Here is a 19,906-nt window from a genome sequence, read left to right on the forward strand (position 1 = left end):
GGGCTGGCTTGGTATTTTTCATGTTGGTTCATCTAACTTGGACAATCAGCACTAGTTCTGGTGTAGCTTTTATTTTGTAGTCTTCGCTGATTGTGTAGAGAAGTTTTTTCTCACAGGAAGAACACAGCTGGTCCATCACGGCACAACTGCGCTGCTACTCACCTTTCGCTGTTACCCAGCACCAAAACCTCTCCTTCGCCCCTCCACCTTCACTTGTCAGCCCTTAGGTTTTGTCCCCGTTGCCCTGCCCTGTCCTTCTTACTGCTAGCTGTCCACAAAAATAGGAGGCCTAAGAGCTGAAGCTCTGCTGTTGATCTTTGTGACCCCAACAATTTCATCATCATTTTACTGTCTGGAGCTGGTCACTGTGTACTCCCTTGTGACTTTTAACATACATGTTATGACCTGGTAATAGGTAACCAAGCCCTAGTGCCTAAAGCTTCAGCGTACTAAGCTTTTCGACACCTTGCTCTGCTGTGGCATTCGTTTGCTGGGGAGACACCTGTTTAACCAATCCAGGTTATGTTAAATGTCGACCTGGAACCATGTTTTGAATTCAGCAGTTGTCCTTTTGTCTCTACTCGTATCTCATACATCTGTATATTGATAATCAATGCTTATTGTTCCAGAACAATAATGACTGATGCACAGATTTGTAGATATTCATGCTTCAGAATGTATCTTTTTTTTTTCCTTCACTACGTAAGTGTGCAGAATGCAAGTAATCATAAGAAATTATTTTGCCATACTTTTTTTACACTTAACATTCTTCCAAGTGATAAATTTTAAAATATCTTGCAATGCACTCAACTTCAAATATACATGCAGATAGTTTAGATGTTTCCTTACACAAACATTGACTAAAAAATGGAAGCAATGTAATTTTTCTTTGTGCTTATATCCTGAAAGTGTAGCAATAGACAAGATAGAGCAGCTCTGGCAGGTTTAACTGTGGGAGTCTGTTGCTTTATGCTCTGCAAGGAAGACTGGCAGGCACACAGAAAACAGATGTGGTAGCACCCAGTTGTGCCTCACTTGTTCTGTTCGCGGTGGTATTTTAGTGCTTGTTTGGCCTTTTTGTTACGATTCTTATCTTGTTGTCTGCTTTAAGACTATGTTACCGAGAAGCTCTTTGAATTGACTGAATAATGTTCTCCATAAAAGATGACTTGTTTAAAGCATTATTTTTCAGTGGTAGCAGAGCTAGGTCACTGATGCATATTGTTATTTTTTACATCTCGACCCAAGCTCCTTGAGGTTGAGATTCCATTGTTGTAGTGTTGCTTGTGTACAGTGTGTAGCGTAATAGGTCTCCCGGCCTGAATGGAGGCTGTAAGCAGTGGCACAAATGAATAATGAGGTGGTAACTTAGAGCAGAAAAATACAAAGTGCTTTAGTAAGTTGCAAAAGGAAGCATTAAATGATACAGTGGTTACTGTTGCACTTTAATGCCATTGTGCCTGCAGGATACCGATTTTACAAGTTTTGAAGGCAGAAAATGCCAGGCTAAATTCATAGTCCAAAGCACAGAGACAAATAACATTTCCAAGAAATAGTGAGCTCATTGATACATCAGTAAGAGCAGAATGTTTCCAGTGTTGGTATTTCCATGTACTTTTGATTTGAAATACCAGAAAAAGAAAGAAAACAAAGTAAAATGTAACTTATTATTGTAATAAGTAATGGCTTGCCACAGCGGTCAGTTGTGTGGCAGTATAATACTTGGTCAGAGGAGCTGGTGTGGGCGGTACTGGTAAGCAGTTCCTTTATCCTTTTGCCCTTGTTTTTCAGTGCTTCGAGAACTCATGGCAGTGGGTCATATTTTTTTTATTCCTCCCTTTTAGCAGTCAGCAGGGTGAAAGCAGGCCTGGAGTTGTTCACCTCTAAGCTCTTGTAGACTGATGGCTATCTGGGTGCTTTTAATGTTACGGAGGTGCTCACAAATGTGAGAGAGGAAAATCTGAGGTGAAATCTTTCTCTCACTACTCTTGGTGGAGTCAGTCCATGTTGAAAGGCAGATGTTCAAACTATACCTTGGCTTTTACGCCCCCATGCTAGACCTGCATTCTCAGTGTGTTTAAATTGACCTTGCTCTACTGACTTTCACAAAGCAAGACGAGCCAATGACTTATGTCAACTGCAGACCCCACTGAAGCTCATCTTGGATTTGAATCTTTCACAGCCCAGTTTTTCTACTGATTTGAACTGATATGCATATAAATACATAATCTGAGCTTCCGTCTATGAAGACAAACTGGACTCTGGCATGTGGCTTTCTGCAGGTTGCATGACAATCATTTCCATCCGTTGTGTTTCATTGTTAGTTTCGTACATGCTGAAAAATCCTGGACTGTTTTGTTCCACAGTAGCTCTTCTTCCTCGGGAAGATCAAAATTTCCTCTTTGCCTGCATGGCTGTTGAGATCAGTACTTGTGACAATACCGTTGTGAGTATAGTGGAAGTATCTGTAAAAACCACCCAAATAATGTGCCCCATCTTTTTCTGCCACTGTTTACAGGACTGCTCTAAAAAAAAGTGGATTCCTCCCCTTCTAAGGAACAGTTTACTGAGTCAGTGTTGTCCGTGGGCCAGGTTTTGACTTCCAGAAAGCTTCCTTCAGGTGTCTTGCCTTTGCATTCCCATTGAGTTGGGCATTCGGGTATTGAACGATAGAACACTGTCATTGGAACCGCTTGTCTTGTACATGCCCAGGAAGTCTGAGTAGGAGATGAGGTCCTTGCGCGGGAAGAACTGTGCTGTGGGATGCAATGGAGAGAGGAGGCGACTGACAGTAGAACATAATGTAACTCAAAGAGTGGTGAAAAGGACCTAGCAATGAGACAGCTGTTTTTTGAAGCTAGTGCTTCAAATGCATTAGTTGCGTAGCTTTGGTACTTTCTTGCCGTAGAAGTAATGCAGCAGCAGCAGATTTTACCGTGAGGAGGCCATAATTACTCTGCTGGAAGCAGCTGCCGAAGATTACTATAGGTGTAACAAAACGAGAATTTGCTTGGTTTTATCTGCCACATTTGTCAGTACAGGGTTTTAAAATCAATATGGACTTGAGCCAGATAGAACACTAGTAATCAGATATGTACTACTTAGTGTCTGTTTGCACCAGTTACCCAAACAAACAAAAAGGTTTAATAGCTTAAATAGTTGAAAACAAAAACTCCTCACAATATTGGCATATCATGTATTAAAAAGTAAAAATGGTAGCTAACTAGTGTGGATTCTGTAACACCCTGGTATATTGACTTACATCATATAAGTTGCTCATATGCTATATAATTTCATAGCAGGAAATTATTTAGCCTCTATTTAGCAACACAACAACAATAAAACTGTCCCTGTCTTTAATGTCTACAGACACGACTCCCTCTGAAAGTGTCTCTTGAAATTACCTCAGTAATCAGATGGGAGTTGTTTCAGATGCAGTGTATATATTGGCATTTCGTGCGACTGATTTTAAGGCTCTCTGGACTCAAGAAGTCTGTAAAGGTTCACTGCACAGAGCAGGCTATAACAAAGCAGTTAATGATTCTTGTGACATGAATGCTGCCATTTCAGTTTATTTGAATGACACTGGCATTCTGTCTTAAATATATGGCTTTTTATTAGTGGGGTGGTTTTTTGGTTTTGTGGTGGTGGTGTTTTTTTTAAAACCAACTAGGTATTAGGCATGGGTATGCATCTTAGCTAAACTATAACCTAGCCAGCCCATGCCTTTTGCCCTGCAGAGTGCCCAGAGTTTTTCAAAACACGTAACCACAGTGATATTTTTATAAAGGAATGTTCACCTCATGGGATTTTTTAAGGTGTTCTATTTTTTTTTCCAACTTACAGCTTCACTTTATTGTACATGATGTCCAATAAAAAAGATATATGTCTGTGACTGGACTTTGAAAAAGGGCCATGGTGCCTATTCCATTTAAAGGGAATGAAGTCAAGCAGTAAATTTGCTGGTCGCCCTTTTCATATTGACTGTATCTCGGCCAGCAGTTGGTCTTTGATGTTGTAACAATAGAGCAAAGGCAGAGGAGGAGGAGGATTAGGACCTCCATAATATAAAAACAAGCCTGCATTCATCGTGATTTTTATAGAGCGCAGTCCCTGTCTATTGGGCGTTTGCGGTATAGACTCAATGGTCTGCAGAAGACTGCAGCAATCTTAACATTTGCAGGTGGTTTACAATTCATCTGTCATAACTACTACCATCTCTTCTTAATCAAGAGTTTGTTTAGGTGTTCAGCATTTAACTTTTTCTATCTTCTTATTCCTTCCTACAATAGGAAAACAGATGTATGTCAGGATCAAGCTTCTGGAGTATCATTTTCCTTTACAGAGGTTGACTGTCGTGTTATTTATGAAAGGCTTGCTGCAGCTGGCCAGTAGAGTATCTATTCCTCATCTTGTGCTTTAGAGTCCAAGCTTTTATTAGGAAAGAATAGAGGGGTTGATATGTATATGTCTAACATTTGTGAAAATATATATCAAAAGGGAACCTAGGGCAGCCACACTATGCCTGTGTCTTCAGGCGTACTGGAACAATAGTGCCAAAGGTTTCAAATGAACTGCTTAGCTGGATAGAGTCCTGGAGCTTTTGATATGCATTTAAATGGTAGTAGCGCTAGCTCTTGATCAAAACACACAGAAGAAAAAGGGTTGCCTGTTTCATGAAAATGTGTAAGGTACCAGTTTGCACTAAGTGCTGGTGGAACTAGGTAAATGTTGAATTATGCTTGTTAAAATGTTGAAAAAGAGCTTGGAAGGAGCTGAATAATCTGTAATGCACTGGTGTAGCCATGTGTGTAACATAGCAGATGTGAAAGGCGGGATGAATGGAGCATTCCCAGGGACATGAAGATGGCAGCAGCAATGAGCCTGCTGCAAGTGGATCAGTATCAGAAGCCCAAAGGCAGTTCTTAGGAAACCATCTGGGGATGCACCAGGTGGAATTGCTTTACTGCAGCCAATTCCGGTGGCTTTTGCTTGAGGCATGATCCTGAAGTGTCCTGACAAAGCAGAACACCTGGAAGCTTCTCTACCAGACTCCAAGGACACCTGACCCAAAGAAGGGCAGGAGGGGGCAGAAAGATGCCAATCTGTAAGTGCATTTGACAGTTCAGGATTTGATTTAGGGTTGGATCCTGTGCCTTCTAGGTGTTCGAATTAGACCTGTGAGTCCAAACTCACGGACAAGTTACCACTTGCCAGCTGAGCTGCAGTAGCTCCTTAAATGTCTTATCCTGCCTTCATTCCACAATAAAATATGAGGTGGTTTTATATTTATCAGTAAGTCAGTGCTGAGCAAACAAACCCTGCCCAAGGCTCTCACCAGGGTGACTGCATTCTGTCCTTGGACAGAGCGCTCCACGGTATCAGCAGTCGCCAAACACACAGCTCTTCAGTGAAGAATCTGTTCTATTATTTAACATCTACCACGATGGCCTTTAACAAGGCAACATCTGGTGCAGAAAATGCACACATGCTATTTCTGCGCTCTGCTGTATGTCTCCTTCATCGGGCCCAGATACAGCAATGTCTTAGCTGTCTGTGCTTTCCCCAGTATGCCAGCTGATGAAAGGAAACTATGCGAGGCTTAGCGGTATAAGGTGGGAGTTGTGGCTGGTTAGAGGCATCACCTAGTGTTTGAAAGAGTTTGCCCTTGAGGCAGCAATAGCTCTGAAAAAGCTGCTGAAATCCTTAGTGGTACTGAATTTGATTCCTGCTCTTCTTTGATCTAGCATTCACAGCTTTTTGAGTAATGTAAATCAGAGGTGCCTTTCTCACCTACCCATCCCTCTTTCTTCTTCTCCTGTCTCTCTCCTAAGAGGATCATTTTCTTGTGTTCTTAAGAATATCACTATGGCAGTCTTAACATTAAAATAAAATGAGCTGATTATTTGCATAACGTCAAGTAAGAGCAAGATTAATACCACCTCTCTGATCATTTATTTTTCTTTATCCCATTTAAATCTTCCCACAATAAAGCACAAGAGGAGCTTGCAGCTGAAATCGTGTGTTTGCACACATATGGACTAAGAGCTGTATATGCCAGTTACCCAATACGCACTGCTGCCATTGATAAAAGGAGCCACAATTACATTGCAGTCCAGTTATAAACCCCATAATACTCCCATGACAGTTGTTGCAGTTTACTTGTAAGAGGTGTATGAGGAGAAAAGAGGTATATTTATCTCTTTAGCACTGTTAAGTAGCTGGAAGTGAGTTCTGTGCCACAGCCTACCAGGAAATGCTCTTCCAACCTGCTCTGCAGTGTGCCTGCTGTGTACGCTTTGGAATCTCTCTGTACGGAAGCAGCTCTCCCTCCATGGGATCTGGTGTATCAGCTAGGGTCCCGTCTCTGTTCCTCAACAGAGGACATCAGGGTATCTCAAACCTGAACTGCTTGTCTTTCCTCTTCTACCTTGCTGCTGCGTCTGGCAGCTGGGGCTAATCTAAAGATGCATTTGGCCTGCTCCATACAGTTTATTGTCAGTGGCGTCTGGGTGGCTTCAGGCACATGCTAAGATTATAACAAGTTTGAAAAATAAAACCATTTATCCTAAAAATAGCTCAGAACTAACTAGTGATCATGGGGTGGAGGGGAGACAGAAATGAAGATATTTTCTTTTCACGTAAGTGTCAGATTGAAAAGCATCTGCCTTGTTCAGTGCCTGTATGGTATTCATTTCCTGTCTGCAGTCGATTGGAATGCCCCCCGAGTCGTTTGAAATTGAAAATCGAGTCATGCTTCTTTAATCAGCTCTAGGAAATAGCCCCCCTCCCTTACTGTTCTGAGAAAATTTATATATACATGCATAGAATTCATAATACAAAAAGCCCACACTGCTCTCCAGGGCAAATCCTTTCTCTCTCTCCCCTCTTAAACAGAGAAGGGTCTTCACGCTGTCTTGTCACGGTGTACTGCGCCATCTACTCGCTTCCTCTTCTTGCCGGTAATGTCACTGGAGGGAGGCCTTTCTCTTGTGTATCTGCTTCCTCTTGTTCTGTCATTAGGGCACTTCACGGAGATGTAGAGAGAGGGCATAATGTCCACTGCCGATGTCTTCATACACAGCTAAGGCTGCTGTTGCACTCTGTGTACAGATGCCATTTATGCTAATGACTTCCAGTTGCTCGTGTGTCAGTCTCCAAAGTTTTCTAAATGTCAAGGGTAAAACCATACACTCAGGCTTGAAAGAATACCGCACTGCAGGAGCAGAGGTGCGTGTCCTGAGGCAGCCGCTCAGCTTTCCACTGCTGTTTTACTGTAAACTCCTGGGTGTAGTAACAACCCCTTACCAGAGAGTGTTGTGAGGGATGGAGTTGGTGCGTAGATACTGAATGTAAACAATCACTGCCTTTCCTCTGCCTTCACCCTCAAACCTCCATCAAAAGAAAAACCAGTGTTGGTGGGGAAAGCAGCTAAGGGAGGGTGGAGTAAATTAACTTGCAGTAATTCGATGGTGTGTATGTTTTGAGTATCAAGACTCAAGTGATTTGCCTTTTTTCAGGCGCAGAAGTAGTATTGCCAGAAGCACAGGAAACATCATGTTTTTGGAATATAACACTTGTCTGCTTTCTTGCTTTCCCGTTATTAGCTTTTGCTTATGTGATGAAGTCATCATGTAACTTTTAGTCCACAGGGACTAAACACTTTCTAGTCTCTAAAAACATCTGCCAGCTAACGCAGCCAGAGCCCTAGATGCTTTTGAAAGCATAGGGTGGATATGCAGTGGCATATGAGAGGGAGACACAGAGGCTGGGAATAGCTGTTTCTTGGAAACTGACAGCTGAAGGCAACTTTGGAAATTGAAAAGGTTTCAAGTAAGGTTACTCTTCTGGCTGAGGAGAGACGAAAACTTCGTTTATTAAAGTCGGCTCACCTAGTGAAATCCTAGCCGTAGTGATTTAGTGGAATAAACTTGCAAAAGGACCTAGTTTAAAACCCATGAAAATAATTTCAGATGTAAGTTTGTTCTCTTTCATTTACACTGACTTTGTGTGTGCTGGCCTGCAAAGCCTGACCAAAAATTTGTGTGTACAAAAAGTATTACTATTCTGGATTTCCTTTACTTTTGGGGTTTTGATTGCAGTTTAAGGCAGGTTTTCCCATTCTCTTGGAACTTGAGGTGTAAATTGTGATGCAGATTTCAAATGGTGGGTGAGATTAGACTCGTTCAGTTAAATTTAGCCATGGTATAAATGGATTCTATTTAAAGCTTTATTATACTACTGATTTTATGCAGGTATTTAATAAAGCCTAAGAAGAATTGGAACTTTCCAAGAATTTGCATTTTGGCACCACAAGTTATTGGAGTGGAATAGTTGGGCTGGGCTACTTGTCGGTTGTACCTCTGCCTGTTCAGCCACTGGATCAACGTGTCCTGTGCGGAGAGCTCCAGCTGGGCAGTGATTACAGGGAAGGCCTTCTGAGTCATGAAGAACAACTGAATGCTTACCACCAGCTTGGGCAACTGAAAATATCTGTGCACTGCGAGCAAAACTTGGCAGTGAACATCTGTCAAAGCCCTGCCCAGTTTTAATTCTGTGTGCTTGACTGACCCATGGGTGGCTGAGTATCTGCAGAAGAACAAAGCACCAGTGTATACTATGCTAGAAAATTTGCTAAGGGCCTCTGTTTTTCCAGCAGACATTGAGCTTTAATCACCGCCAAGTCCTTTTTATTATCAAAGTGTTTATGCAAACTGGCAGTTCTTCACCTCCAAGCTGAACCATACTGTTTGTGTTTTCCAGCTGAAGAAAAACATGAAATACAAGCAAACAACAGAGCATAAAACATAGCTGTGCTGTGAAATGTGCGTCCACAACATGTAGCAAAAGGTGGCCAGGTCCGAGTATGATATGGTCGGTTTTCTCCTTAAGTTCTGTCTGCCAGAGCAGTTCAGATGTGGACCCGCTGTTTACTAACAGCACGGAAGAGACGGGGAGCTTGGGGAGGGCAACTCCCAGGCAGAGACTGAAAGAAGGATGGACCCAAAGCGTGATGACTGCAGGCAAATAAACAGGCTCAATAGGGGAGGAATGGCGGTAGGGCTGCTCTGGCACTCGGGGACGTTCAGACGGTTCAACAAGGCCACAGCCTTTTCCTCCACTGTGGAGGGTCCTGTCGTAGTGCTGGCCATGTGCCTTGAAAGGGTAGTTTGGGAATTACTAGCCTTAGGTATGAAGGGGACCTCAGCACTACTGCCCTAGGATCTCTGCAGTTGTAACTTAAGTCCTGGTTATGTGTTCAGTTCTCAAGATGTTCTGTGTAACTAACAGGGCTGGAAAATTTTAGCGTAAAAAAAGATCCAACATCTGTAATGAACTTGGGTGATCTAATTCCTCAAACTCAAAAGCTGTGGTTCTGAGACAAATGTGCCCAAATGCTTTGAGATTCTGCTTCTGCTGTGTGCAGCTTCTGTGAGCTATTTCAGCATTCAGCAGAAACTGAGCTGGGGGGCTGGGTATATACTTGGGCATCCGAAGCACCTCACCGCCCAACTGTGCTGCCACTGGCACCTGACGTACGGGAGACCCTCTGCTCCAGCAGTGACTGCGGATCGATGTGGCTACTCTGAACTTCTGCTGTCCCAATTGCGACAGTATTTGCAACTCCATCCTATTCTCCACAGAAACAAAATCACTTTGAGAGCTGTATGGCCCCTGAAGCTAACGTGTCCCGCAGCAGTACCCTGTGGGGTGGCTGGGCTGGCTTTGCATAGCCACTTAGTCACATATGCAGATGTACTGCAAGTTAGAAGGAGCTGAATACAATGTCATTTTACTAATTTTGCTGGACTAAATAGAGAATTATTAAAAAATAGACCCTGATAAACAGAAATTTTTTATTTTTTTTATTACCCACTGTAATTAGCGATTCGGCTTCTATTTACACAGTGTTTAAGGGAGATGCTATATTTTGGAGCTCTTTGTGAAAGCAATTGTGTACATGTGAGCCAATGTAGTCTATTTTAAAGGATTTACAAACAGTGATTATCTAAAACGTGCTATTAGATATTGCAACAATTAATTTGTGCAGCTTTCTAAAGATAAGTAAGGCCTTTCACTTCATTGATACATGTGAACGTGAGGGACAAGCACATTTCAAGAAAAAATGGAGTGTCTCAGTAGCTGAGTGGTTGACAGGACACCCCTCTGGTCTGATTTCTTGTGGCGACAGGAACCGTCAGTGACTCCTTAGAGTGAACCAGAGCTGTGGGGCTCGGTACCACCACATGCTTTCAGCTACTCACACAGAAATTAAGTATGAGCACAAGTGATTTGCCTGTTAAATGAGAAAGCCAAGACAGAGCTAAGAACAGAACAAAGGTCTTCTGACTGCCTGGACTGTGTGTGGCATTAATCATAAAAGACATTTTTCTCCTTGTATCTCTGATAATGCTTTTCAGCTGCCAACCTCACCGTCTGCTTATCTAACGCTGTCCTCATACCTCTTCCTGCTAGGTCCTGTGCTGCTTATACTCATGACAAAGCCTGGGAATTAGATCACCCAAGTTCATTACAGATCTTGGATCTGCAGAGGTAAAAGTCTCATGTAGTATCCCGGTGTGTTACTCAGCCTCCCCAGACCGGTTAATTTTAAAGTGATCATTTAGCACTAACCTGGAAACACATGACAGCCTTCGAAATCAAAACAATCTGTTTAGGCAGGTGGGAAATGAAAACAGTCCTAATGGCTATAATGGTTTTCTGTGAAGGCCCCAGGCCTCATTTTGTCTCTGATAGCAATATAATCTTTTATAGCGTCTGTGAAGTTTCCTAATAAATAAATGTTCCTTGTTCCTGGTGGTTGAAGATGCTGTACAGGTGCATCATGAAAGTGCATTGACAGACTGTCGGTTTTCAATTCAAGACCTCTTGTCAAGATCATTTTACAAGATATTTCAAAGGAATATACAAGAAATAAAAAAGCAATGTAGCTGTGGCAGGTATTTAGTAATAGATGCCCTTGCTGTCTGGGAGCTGTTAGGGATATAAGTTGCATCAGTTTTCCCCAATTCTTTCAACTCCATAATTAGCAGTGCTTGCAAATGTGGCCTTAGTTTGGCAAGTGGAGAGGGAATGAAGGAAGGTAAGAAATACGAAAGACAGAGAAAGAGCAGCTGCTCCAGAATGTTTTCTGTAGCTCCAGTCATTCCTCACTTATTCTCTGTCTTGGTTGTTTTTCCAGAACTGGAAATGGGATTAAAATAAGGAAGAGAGGAGGGAGATGGATTCCTCACTTGCTAAAAAAATGCAAAGAAATTCCCTTTTTCCATAGTTTGGTATTTTTACAAGTTCCCATTTCTGTTTGACCTCTTTGTGGGGAAGAGAAACTCTACGCGTCCCTGGAGCTGATGTCTAACGTGACAGAGGGAGAAACAAAATAGGAAGGAAATGGATGGAGTTAAAATACCCATTTGAGTATTGAAAAGTTAAGCTGCAGTATGAGGTAGGAATTTTTTCCTGCATGCAGGGCTGTCTCTTGGTGCCTTAAACCCTGCGGTGGTGCAGGTCCCGCCCGGATCACCAACATTTAAAGTTAGCCTCACCAAATCGCTGTGGATTGCTCTTCTTCCCTGGTTTATAGATGGACGCAAAGCCATTGGTATGTACAGAACTGTTGCTCTCCCTGTTTCGGTGTTGGGTGTGGCGAGGTGTGTTGCTCTGTAATGCAAACGGAATGGCAGAGTCTCTAGGGTTTATTTTGTTGCCTGACAAGGCACTCACAGCTATGAACAATGTGTTCCTGCCCTGATAGACTGTCCACGCTTAGAAGACCCAGAAATCCTAAGCTGGTTTTGTATTGGGAACTTCTATAAATATCTGATCCCATGGGGCAGCAGAAGTGTAGCTGACAGCAGGCGTGAGTAACCCCTTAAAATCATCGTGATGGGTAGTTGAAAAGTTGTGAATAATGTTGTTAAATGAAGGAAGAAAAATGTTTTACCTTAAAATATTTAGAGCAGATGCATCATTTGAGTAAGAAACCAATGTGCCTGAAGTAGAAATGTTGTAACTTCAAAGAAACTGAGTCAGTAGTTCAGAATGAAGTGACACAGCTTTTAAAGGAAGACAAGCAACACTGCTTTCCCAGAAGCAATTGGGAATACAAATTTTGTACACCTAAAGCTAGACAGTGCGAAGTGTAAACATATGAAATAACATAAAAATAAGAAAAGAAGAATATTTCCCCCCTGCAAAAAAAAAAAGAAATTCAATTTCATCTGTTAGCTTTGGAACACAAACCCTGTTTTCTTTGGAAAGGGTGCTGCCATTGCAGTACAGACCCTTCTTCCTGCTAGATTGGCCTGGGAAGAGGCTTTGCCTGAGTTAATGCAGTAGAACAGAGCGAGCCCATATTCTTTTCACATGCAGTTTGAGCTCACTTTTTCTGATGGCAGCCTCTTTTACCTTTTTACCAGAAATACACATTTCTAATAATACTCATGGTACTATGTAGCAGGTAACTAAATGATCATGCCCGTTGAGCATTTCTGTTTGCTTGTGTGGCAGTATGGCATGGCAGCCCCAAGGAGGCACAGCATGGGCTTTTCCTAGGGTGAAAGGGACTGCCAGAGTTAACACCGCTTTTAGGCAGAGGACACACGCTTTAACCTGTGTCGTTCCTGCCAGGCATTAGTCAACCCTGCTCTTAAAGACAAACTCCACGTTACCCCCTCCAAAGTCTGCTCTCGAGCTTGGCTGTCGCTGCCATTAGAAACGCGTACCTAGCGTTAAACCGCTAAACCCAGCTCTCCGGATCATGTCCGCCCTGCGCAAGCAGAGTGGTCCATCCCCTTCCTCGCTGCAGCAGCCTTTGGCGTAGGGCAGTTGTCATGTCTCCTCTCCATTTTCGTTTTTAACGTTAAACAACCCCAACTCATTCAGCCTGTAATTAATGACAGTCCCTGCCCCAAGCAGCTTGGTAGTGGGCCTGATCAGCCTGATGTCATTACTTCACCATGACAATTTTCTAACTAACTCCATGTGATATTCCATCTGTCTGACACTATTAAAAACTTTTTATATAGCCCTTATTATTGTAGTTGCTGAGCTCCCCACAAACATCACAGTGAGGAAGGGAAGTGCTGTTATCCCCACCAAGGCACAGACAGACCATGACCTGCCAAGATCACACAGGGAGTCTTATCAGAGAATTAAATGTAGGTCTCTAAAGTCCTTGGCCAGCTCTAGCTATATGGTATGTTAATGTGGAGAATCAGGATGCTCCTGAAGTGGCAAGCAGATAGGGAAGGTATGAAATTGTATGTGAGAATTTTATTATTTTTTAATAAAATCTCACTTTACTTTTAATAAAGGTAAGATTATAGGCATGAGACCCCAGAAAAAAGTAGTTAAGTACCACATTTTTTTTTTTTGGTTCCTGTCTGAAGTAATTTAATAACAGCACAATTACACCTTGTTGTTACTCAGACCTAACTGAGAAGCCATTTAATCCTCATGCCCCAAGAAGTTTGCAGCTAAATTCTGTTTGATAAGTGTGACGTTTAAGCATTAGCATATGGGTAAGGAACCTAAAAGTTAGCTAAGTGGCCCTCGGGTTTGTTTCCCAGAGCCTGCCGCTGTGTGATTTGCTTTCTGCTTTATATCAAATAAGGGCTGTGTTAATGGGTGGCCTGCCGAAGGCAACCGAACGGCCTACCTGGCCTTCAGCAAAGAGGAGCATTCTTGGTTTAGCCTTCCAGCGATACAGGCTGTCAGGAGCGCACACGCACGTGCACTAATTCAGAATGAACTTCTTGTGTCTGTGCTCTAGTTAGACGTCTGACAGTGCCCTTTTGGCACTACCGACATGTACCCATTCTGATCATGAAAATACCAAGACAACATTAATTCTGCTAAATCTGATTTTGCTCTTTGCAAGTACAGTGCAGCGAGAAGGGGAGAGGAGAACCACGTTACTTTTTGCTTGAGACAATTTCACTTAGTCCCAGATTAACTCTTAAATCTTGGTTTATTTAACTCACTGAGTATTTTCCTGTAAAGTGGACAGATTATATTGTAAAATCTCTTCAAGGGTCAATTTAGAACCTTCTAAGCAAATAAACACGAAATAAAAGAAAAGGCATTGGAACTGTTATCTGTCTGAGCGCTCAACAAAAGGTATGTTAGCTTAATTTGAGCCAGGGGAGCTGGATGGAGATTGCATTTAACCAGAAATGCTGGCAAAAATATGCTTCAGTAGAGCCAGAACCACATGTGGCCATTCCACTTTAATTGTGCTTGTTTTAAAAGATAGGTCTTTAACGTTTACCCTCTCCATGCTTGCTGTCTCTTTATGAACTGAAAATAAAAGCTCCCCAGGCAGTCATACTAAGACCTCAAGCCTAAAATTTTTCAGCTGAGTCAAAAGCAAAACCTGTGCTGAATCTGCCCCATGCATTTTTTGTAGCCATAAGAAGACTGGACTTCTCTGCTGGTTTTTTTTCCCCCAAGTCCCCAGGCCAGTGCTAACCCAGGCAGCCAGTGTTTTGATACTAAATGTATCTCCTTGGTGAGGTCAAAGGCAGTGGCAGCAGTGCTACTGGTTCGAAGGCAGCTTGCTGTAATATACTACAAAACCCGAAAGTACGCTCAACAATAACAAAAGCATTAACTGCTGACCCACAGCTCGGTGAAATTCAATCCCACCATTAGGCAAACATGAAAATGAGATCCCGGAGGAAGGAAGGTTCAGATGTTCAAGACCAGAGAAATTGGGTGAGGAGCACAGGAAACAAGATGGAAGTTGTTGCAGACTGGGGGGAGAGAGGCTGCCAGTTCAGCAGTAGGATCTTTTAATACCGTACATTTCAACATGCACTCAGCAGTTAGTGTTTTTGCTCCGCTTTGGAGCAAAGCAAACCAAAATTATTTATAATAAAGATACCTTTTACCATTTTAGGGACACATTTCACGTGATAGAATTTGATTTCCCAGGGGCTGCTTCAGAGCTTCATGATTCCAGAACTGCTTTAAGTTAGATGCTTGTGTCAATGTGTAGGTGCCCACTGCAAAGCTGGAACGTTACAGGAACCCGAAAGAGCTAAGCACTTAAGTCTGACCCGCTTTTATCTTGTGTCAGATAGTTACAGATTTGCACCACTGTAACTAAGTGTATTTCAGCGAGAGTCAGGTGCCAAACGCATGAGCACCCTAGAAGATACCCCTCATCGGTGCTGTGTGTTTCAGCAGCGAGCTGCGGGGGGGTGCTGCAAAGCTTTGGGTACGTGCTCTGCGGGCCCGCACTGGCAGGACTCCACGCTCTCTCAGTTGGTGTTACAGTGCGTTGCTTTTTTCCCCAGAGCACATTCACTGCAGATGACCGTTCTGAAGACGGCTTCACCCTGAACCCTGAGGACAGAAGAGAATACCCTGATCTCCAGGCTGCCCACCGGCCGTTCCCTAAGCAGCGATTCAGGCAGGAAAACGGGCATACGTCCTTGCAAAGAGATGGACCCAGATCTTTCCTCCTGGATCTTCCAAACTTCCCTGACCTGTCAAAAGCAGATATCAATGGGCAGAATCCCAACATTCAGGTACAAATTTATGTTAACGTGAGTTTTTTATGAGCTGCACAAAATTATTTTACTGAACCAAGACAACTTTCAGCCTGGCTTCCACGACATGCAGTTAGAACACAGTGTCTCTACCAATAGCACCAAAAGAGGATGTATATAATGTAATATTATATATATATAAATACATATATAATACAAAATATACTTTTTGTCTTAAGCGAATGCACTATTTCAACTTTTTTCTACATTTCTCTTTGGATAGCGTTAGTTTCATAAATGTGGGTATCAGTACAGACCTATTTATGATACTAAAGCCATCTTTGCTATTGCCATTTTGGAACATAATATATCCACTGAATATTAAATGGGTATTTAAAATTCTCTTTTCGATTCTCTGTTGCAAAATTTGTTTGTGAACCGGTTCTCTTTCGGTATGCTGTTGTAAAATGCAATCATCCCCAAAGCTTATAAGAGAACGAGTCTTTAAGTTTCAGCTCAAAATGTGGTCCTCTGTATGGAAACAAGACATAAAGTTAATTTCTGTAGCAGCTGCCTGGAGTGAAAAATGTTGTCTGCAAGAAACTTTTCTATACATTATTCCTCAAACTATTCTTGGGTTTGGAATGGCCACTTACAAGCCGCTTGCATCTTGAAACTTCATGAATTAGAAAGAGGAAAAAATGAGTGATTTGTTTTTAATTCAGAGCCTTAAAGCAAAATTGGCATTAATAAGCAGTCTTTTTTAACCAAAACAATAACGTGAAATGTCGTTCTGCCTAAGATGTGCTTATAAAAACAATGCACTAATAGAACTGGTTTTCTGGTTAAATCAATTCCTGGCTTCTTACAGTCCTCCAGCCCACAAAATTACCATCCTTTTGATATGTCTAAGAAGTATGTATGTAAAGGTAAAAGAGCTCTGATAGTGAGAGACCAACATGATCAGCAGGCTGGAGCACCTCTCCTCTGAAGACAGGCTGGGAGAGCTGGGGTGGTTCAGCCTGGAGAAGGCTCCGCGCAGACCTTAGAGCAGCTTCCAGTACCTGAAGGGGCCTGCAGGAAAGCGGAGAGGGACTTTTTATAAGGGCCTGTAAGCGATAGGACAAGGGGGAACGGCTTTAAGCTGAAAGAGGGTAGGGTTATATTAGATGTTAGGAAGAAATTCTGTACTGTGAGGGTGGCGAGGCACCGGCACAGGCTGCCCAGAGAAGCTGTGGCTGCCCCATCCCTGGCAGCGTTCAAGGCCAGGCTGGATGGGGCTGGGAGCAGCCTGGGCTGGTGGGGGGTGTCCCTGCCCGTGGCAGGGGGGCTGGAACCAGTTGGTCTTTAAGGTCCCTTCCAACGCAAACCATTCTATGAGTCTGTGATCGGGCGAGAACAAGCCTTCTCCAAGTTGACGCTCCATTACAGCTTAGATGGCTCGCAACGTTAAGAAGCCTAACAGATTTGTAGTAAGTGCAGGTCCAGTATTTGACAGTCCAAGGCAGCAAACATGTTCAACATGTGGTGACTGTACACATCCCTCATGCTAGGAGAAGCCTTCCAGAAAGCCTTAGGAAGGGAAGGTAGGGAAGCTATAGGGGCCCCAGATTGTGGCATGAGGTAAAGCGTGTAACGTCATTGTTTGAACGGTATGTAAACTGCAGAGGAGGACAGGAGGCAACAAAAACCTTCTCTGATTGGTAACAGCATTTAATGTTTAGACTCAGGGACTAGATAAATGAGATGGAAACATTTTCCTGGCTTGTCTTTATAGTAACTGTTTCTGCTCTGACCTGTTTCTCCACCACCTGATCTTGGAAACGTGTTGGCCAACTATGTCAGCAGTTTTGCTGGACTCTGAGAACCGGGAAGCCTAGTCCTGTAAACTAGAAAACATTGGGCAACATTAATCCCAGTGCTCTTGTGCACAAGGATCAGCTCTTCCAGAAACAGGTTCCCTAAGTTCTGCATTGTCTTTACTCTGCTTACTTAGGCATGTAAATAGGGATATACAAAGCTGCTTTAAGTTCCTGGTTGACAGTCCTGCAGCAGGTCAGGCCTCTTGGAGATAAAGCTCCCATTAATTCATTACAGAGTCAATGAAAGTTTATTTCTTTGTTCAAAGTTGTGAAAGGTGGCCTACTCTTTTGGGGAAAACAGGATTATAGTGAATTCTGGCTCATTAAGCAGTACTGTACTGACCTGAATGGCAATAATTGACTTGGAAATTTCTCATCGGCTGTTTGGCAGAATCGATGCTCATTTTTCTTTTCACACCGTGGCTTCGGGCTCTGTAAGTTACAATCCTGGGGGTGTTAATTTAAAAATCCTCCTGGGAGAGCAAGGTTGGAAAGGGGAAAAAAAAGCCTGTGTGTATTAATCTAGCACAATGGCCACATTTACTTCTCAGAGACCCACAACTTCTTTTCCCTTCTACTAGTACAAAGCTGCAGAGCAAAAATAACATTTTAAAGGGAAATTATACCTGGAAATTTTAAAAACTTGATAAGCAGACATAAAACTCAGCCTGAAAAAGCAGGTCGAAAAGATACTCCAGTGAGTTCTCTTTACAGCCATTCCTTCTCTGGTTTCCTGTGAGATGGCAGTTGCTGTATCATGCCCTGGTTGTGTGCTCTTTCAGGGAGGAAGTGGTAGATGTCAGGGCACCATCACAGGAGTTCAGAAAATTAACATGTCCCCAGGTACAACTGTATTTATCAGGCGATAATCAAATATAACTATACTGGACTGTCTTCTAGAAAAACCTCAGAAACAACAGTTGGAGCTGCAGTAATCCAAATGCAATTTGCCTCTTTGCATGCAAGACCAGGGTGACGCTTACTGTTCTTTCTGTGGCATTCTAGCCTTGTAAAATCTCCCATCATTTCAAGTGGCCTTTGATGCTTTAGCATTGCTTCCGTGCTGGTTGTTTAAGAGTAACTGCAGTAGCTGCTGTGGAGCAAAGGCTGGCTGTTTGGTTTGGGGCGTTTTGTTTTCTTTTTTTTTTTTTTTTTTTGTCATTTTAACAATTCTGTCAATGCCTGGAAGACTTCCGGATGATTGCAAAAACTGATCACAAAACCTGATCTTTGGTTTTCCTTTCACAAGTGGAAAATCCCTTTTGTGTAGGTTTGCACTCGTTTGATGAGCTAGCCGAGGGATGCCAATGCGGGCTGTAATTGGGCAGCGTTATTATTGACAATATGACAGAATTGTTCTTACCCGAGTAACAGAATGAAGTCACACAGGAGGTATGACTTCAGAGGAACCTGCTTATTTCCATTTCCAATGGGTTTTTCTTGTCTGTCCCAACCAGCCTTCTACAACCTCTCCACTCTCCTCTGCAGCTGATCCTCTGTTTGCAGCCGGGTGCTTCAACTTGCAATTGAACTCTTGCTCTTGTCTCTCCCCTTTTCATTTTACTGCTGGTTTCCCAGGCTTGGGTACCATAACAGGTAGTGCACTGCTCTCTGTTGTCCCACTGCTTTGCTGCTTTCCTAGCAGTGCTCAACACCACGGCAGACAAGGGAAGACTCCTTACTGTTTGTCAGGCAAGGGCATTTTGTTGATGCTAATGCTCTTCAGAGAGCTTGAATCTTGATCAGGCTTCACAAGCAGTATACCTGAAACACAGGTGGGTGAGTTCCAGTTGCAATGGATGCATTAACAGGTGACAGATTCCAAGTAGAAACTGTGCAGAGTTAGGTAGGATTCCCGTCCTAAAAACATGTTGATTTGCCCTGGAAAACTGAAGTAAATCAGTGTATGATCAAATCTGTTGTGATTATTATGCTCATTTTGAGTTGCAGGATTGGTAGTAATTGATAGGAGTGATTTTAAACCAGGAGAAGGTAATGCTGCCTGCTTGGCAATTGTCTTTATCGTTTTGTGTGAGGCCATATCCACCAGTCACACCACTCCAGTGCTTCTGTGTTACTTTTATTTATTCTCTTTGATATCTATTCAGTTTCTACCTTCAATTTAAAAAAAATCTACAAAGAACCACCCACTCTAAGAACATACCCAGCTACAGAAAACCAAGGCTGTATGATCTTTTTAAAAAGAACTGCAGACTTCCAACCAGCTTTTCTCTGGGTTCATCCCTGGCCATTTCCCTCACCTCCGTCTGTATCACATGTCCCTTTTAACACATTTTATTAGATGGATTTTTTAGGTATCACTTACATTTGTCATCTGAAGCTGCTGGTTTCACTGTGTTGGAAAGCAACACCACCTTGATGTTGTTACAGAAGACTCAGCGGTATCTGTAATACTGAGCTCTGACCAGTACGGCCCATCTCTGATCTAGCACAGTAAGAACTGGAGGGCTCCAGTAGTGCTTGTTTCTTGTAATTACTGTAAGGCTTCATAGTTTAAGGCAGCAGCAA

At 42.7% G+C, this 19,906-nt stretch overlaps 1 protein-coding gene across 1 annotated transcript in view; it reads left to right on the forward strand.

The window, feature by feature from the left end:
- ISM1 (isthmin 1) overlaps nucleotides 1-19,906 on the forward strand; it is a 43,231-nt gene that overhangs the window by 7,838 nt on the left and 15,487 nt on the right. The window contains exon 3 of the mRNA XM_055726134.1: nucleotides 15,321-15,554. Coding sequence (XP_055582109.1) covers nucleotides 15,321-15,554 — 234 coding nt within the window. The remainder of the gene's footprint in view (nucleotides 1-15,320; nucleotides 15,555-19,906) is intronic.

The sequence above is a fragment of the Falco cherrug genome, chromosome 13 (genome assembly GCF_023634085.1).
Source record: "Falco cherrug isolate bFalChe1 chromosome 13, bFalChe1.pri, whole genome shotgun sequence".
Lineage (NCBI taxonomy): Eukaryota > Metazoa > Chordata > Aves > Falconiformes > Falconidae > Falco > Falco cherrug.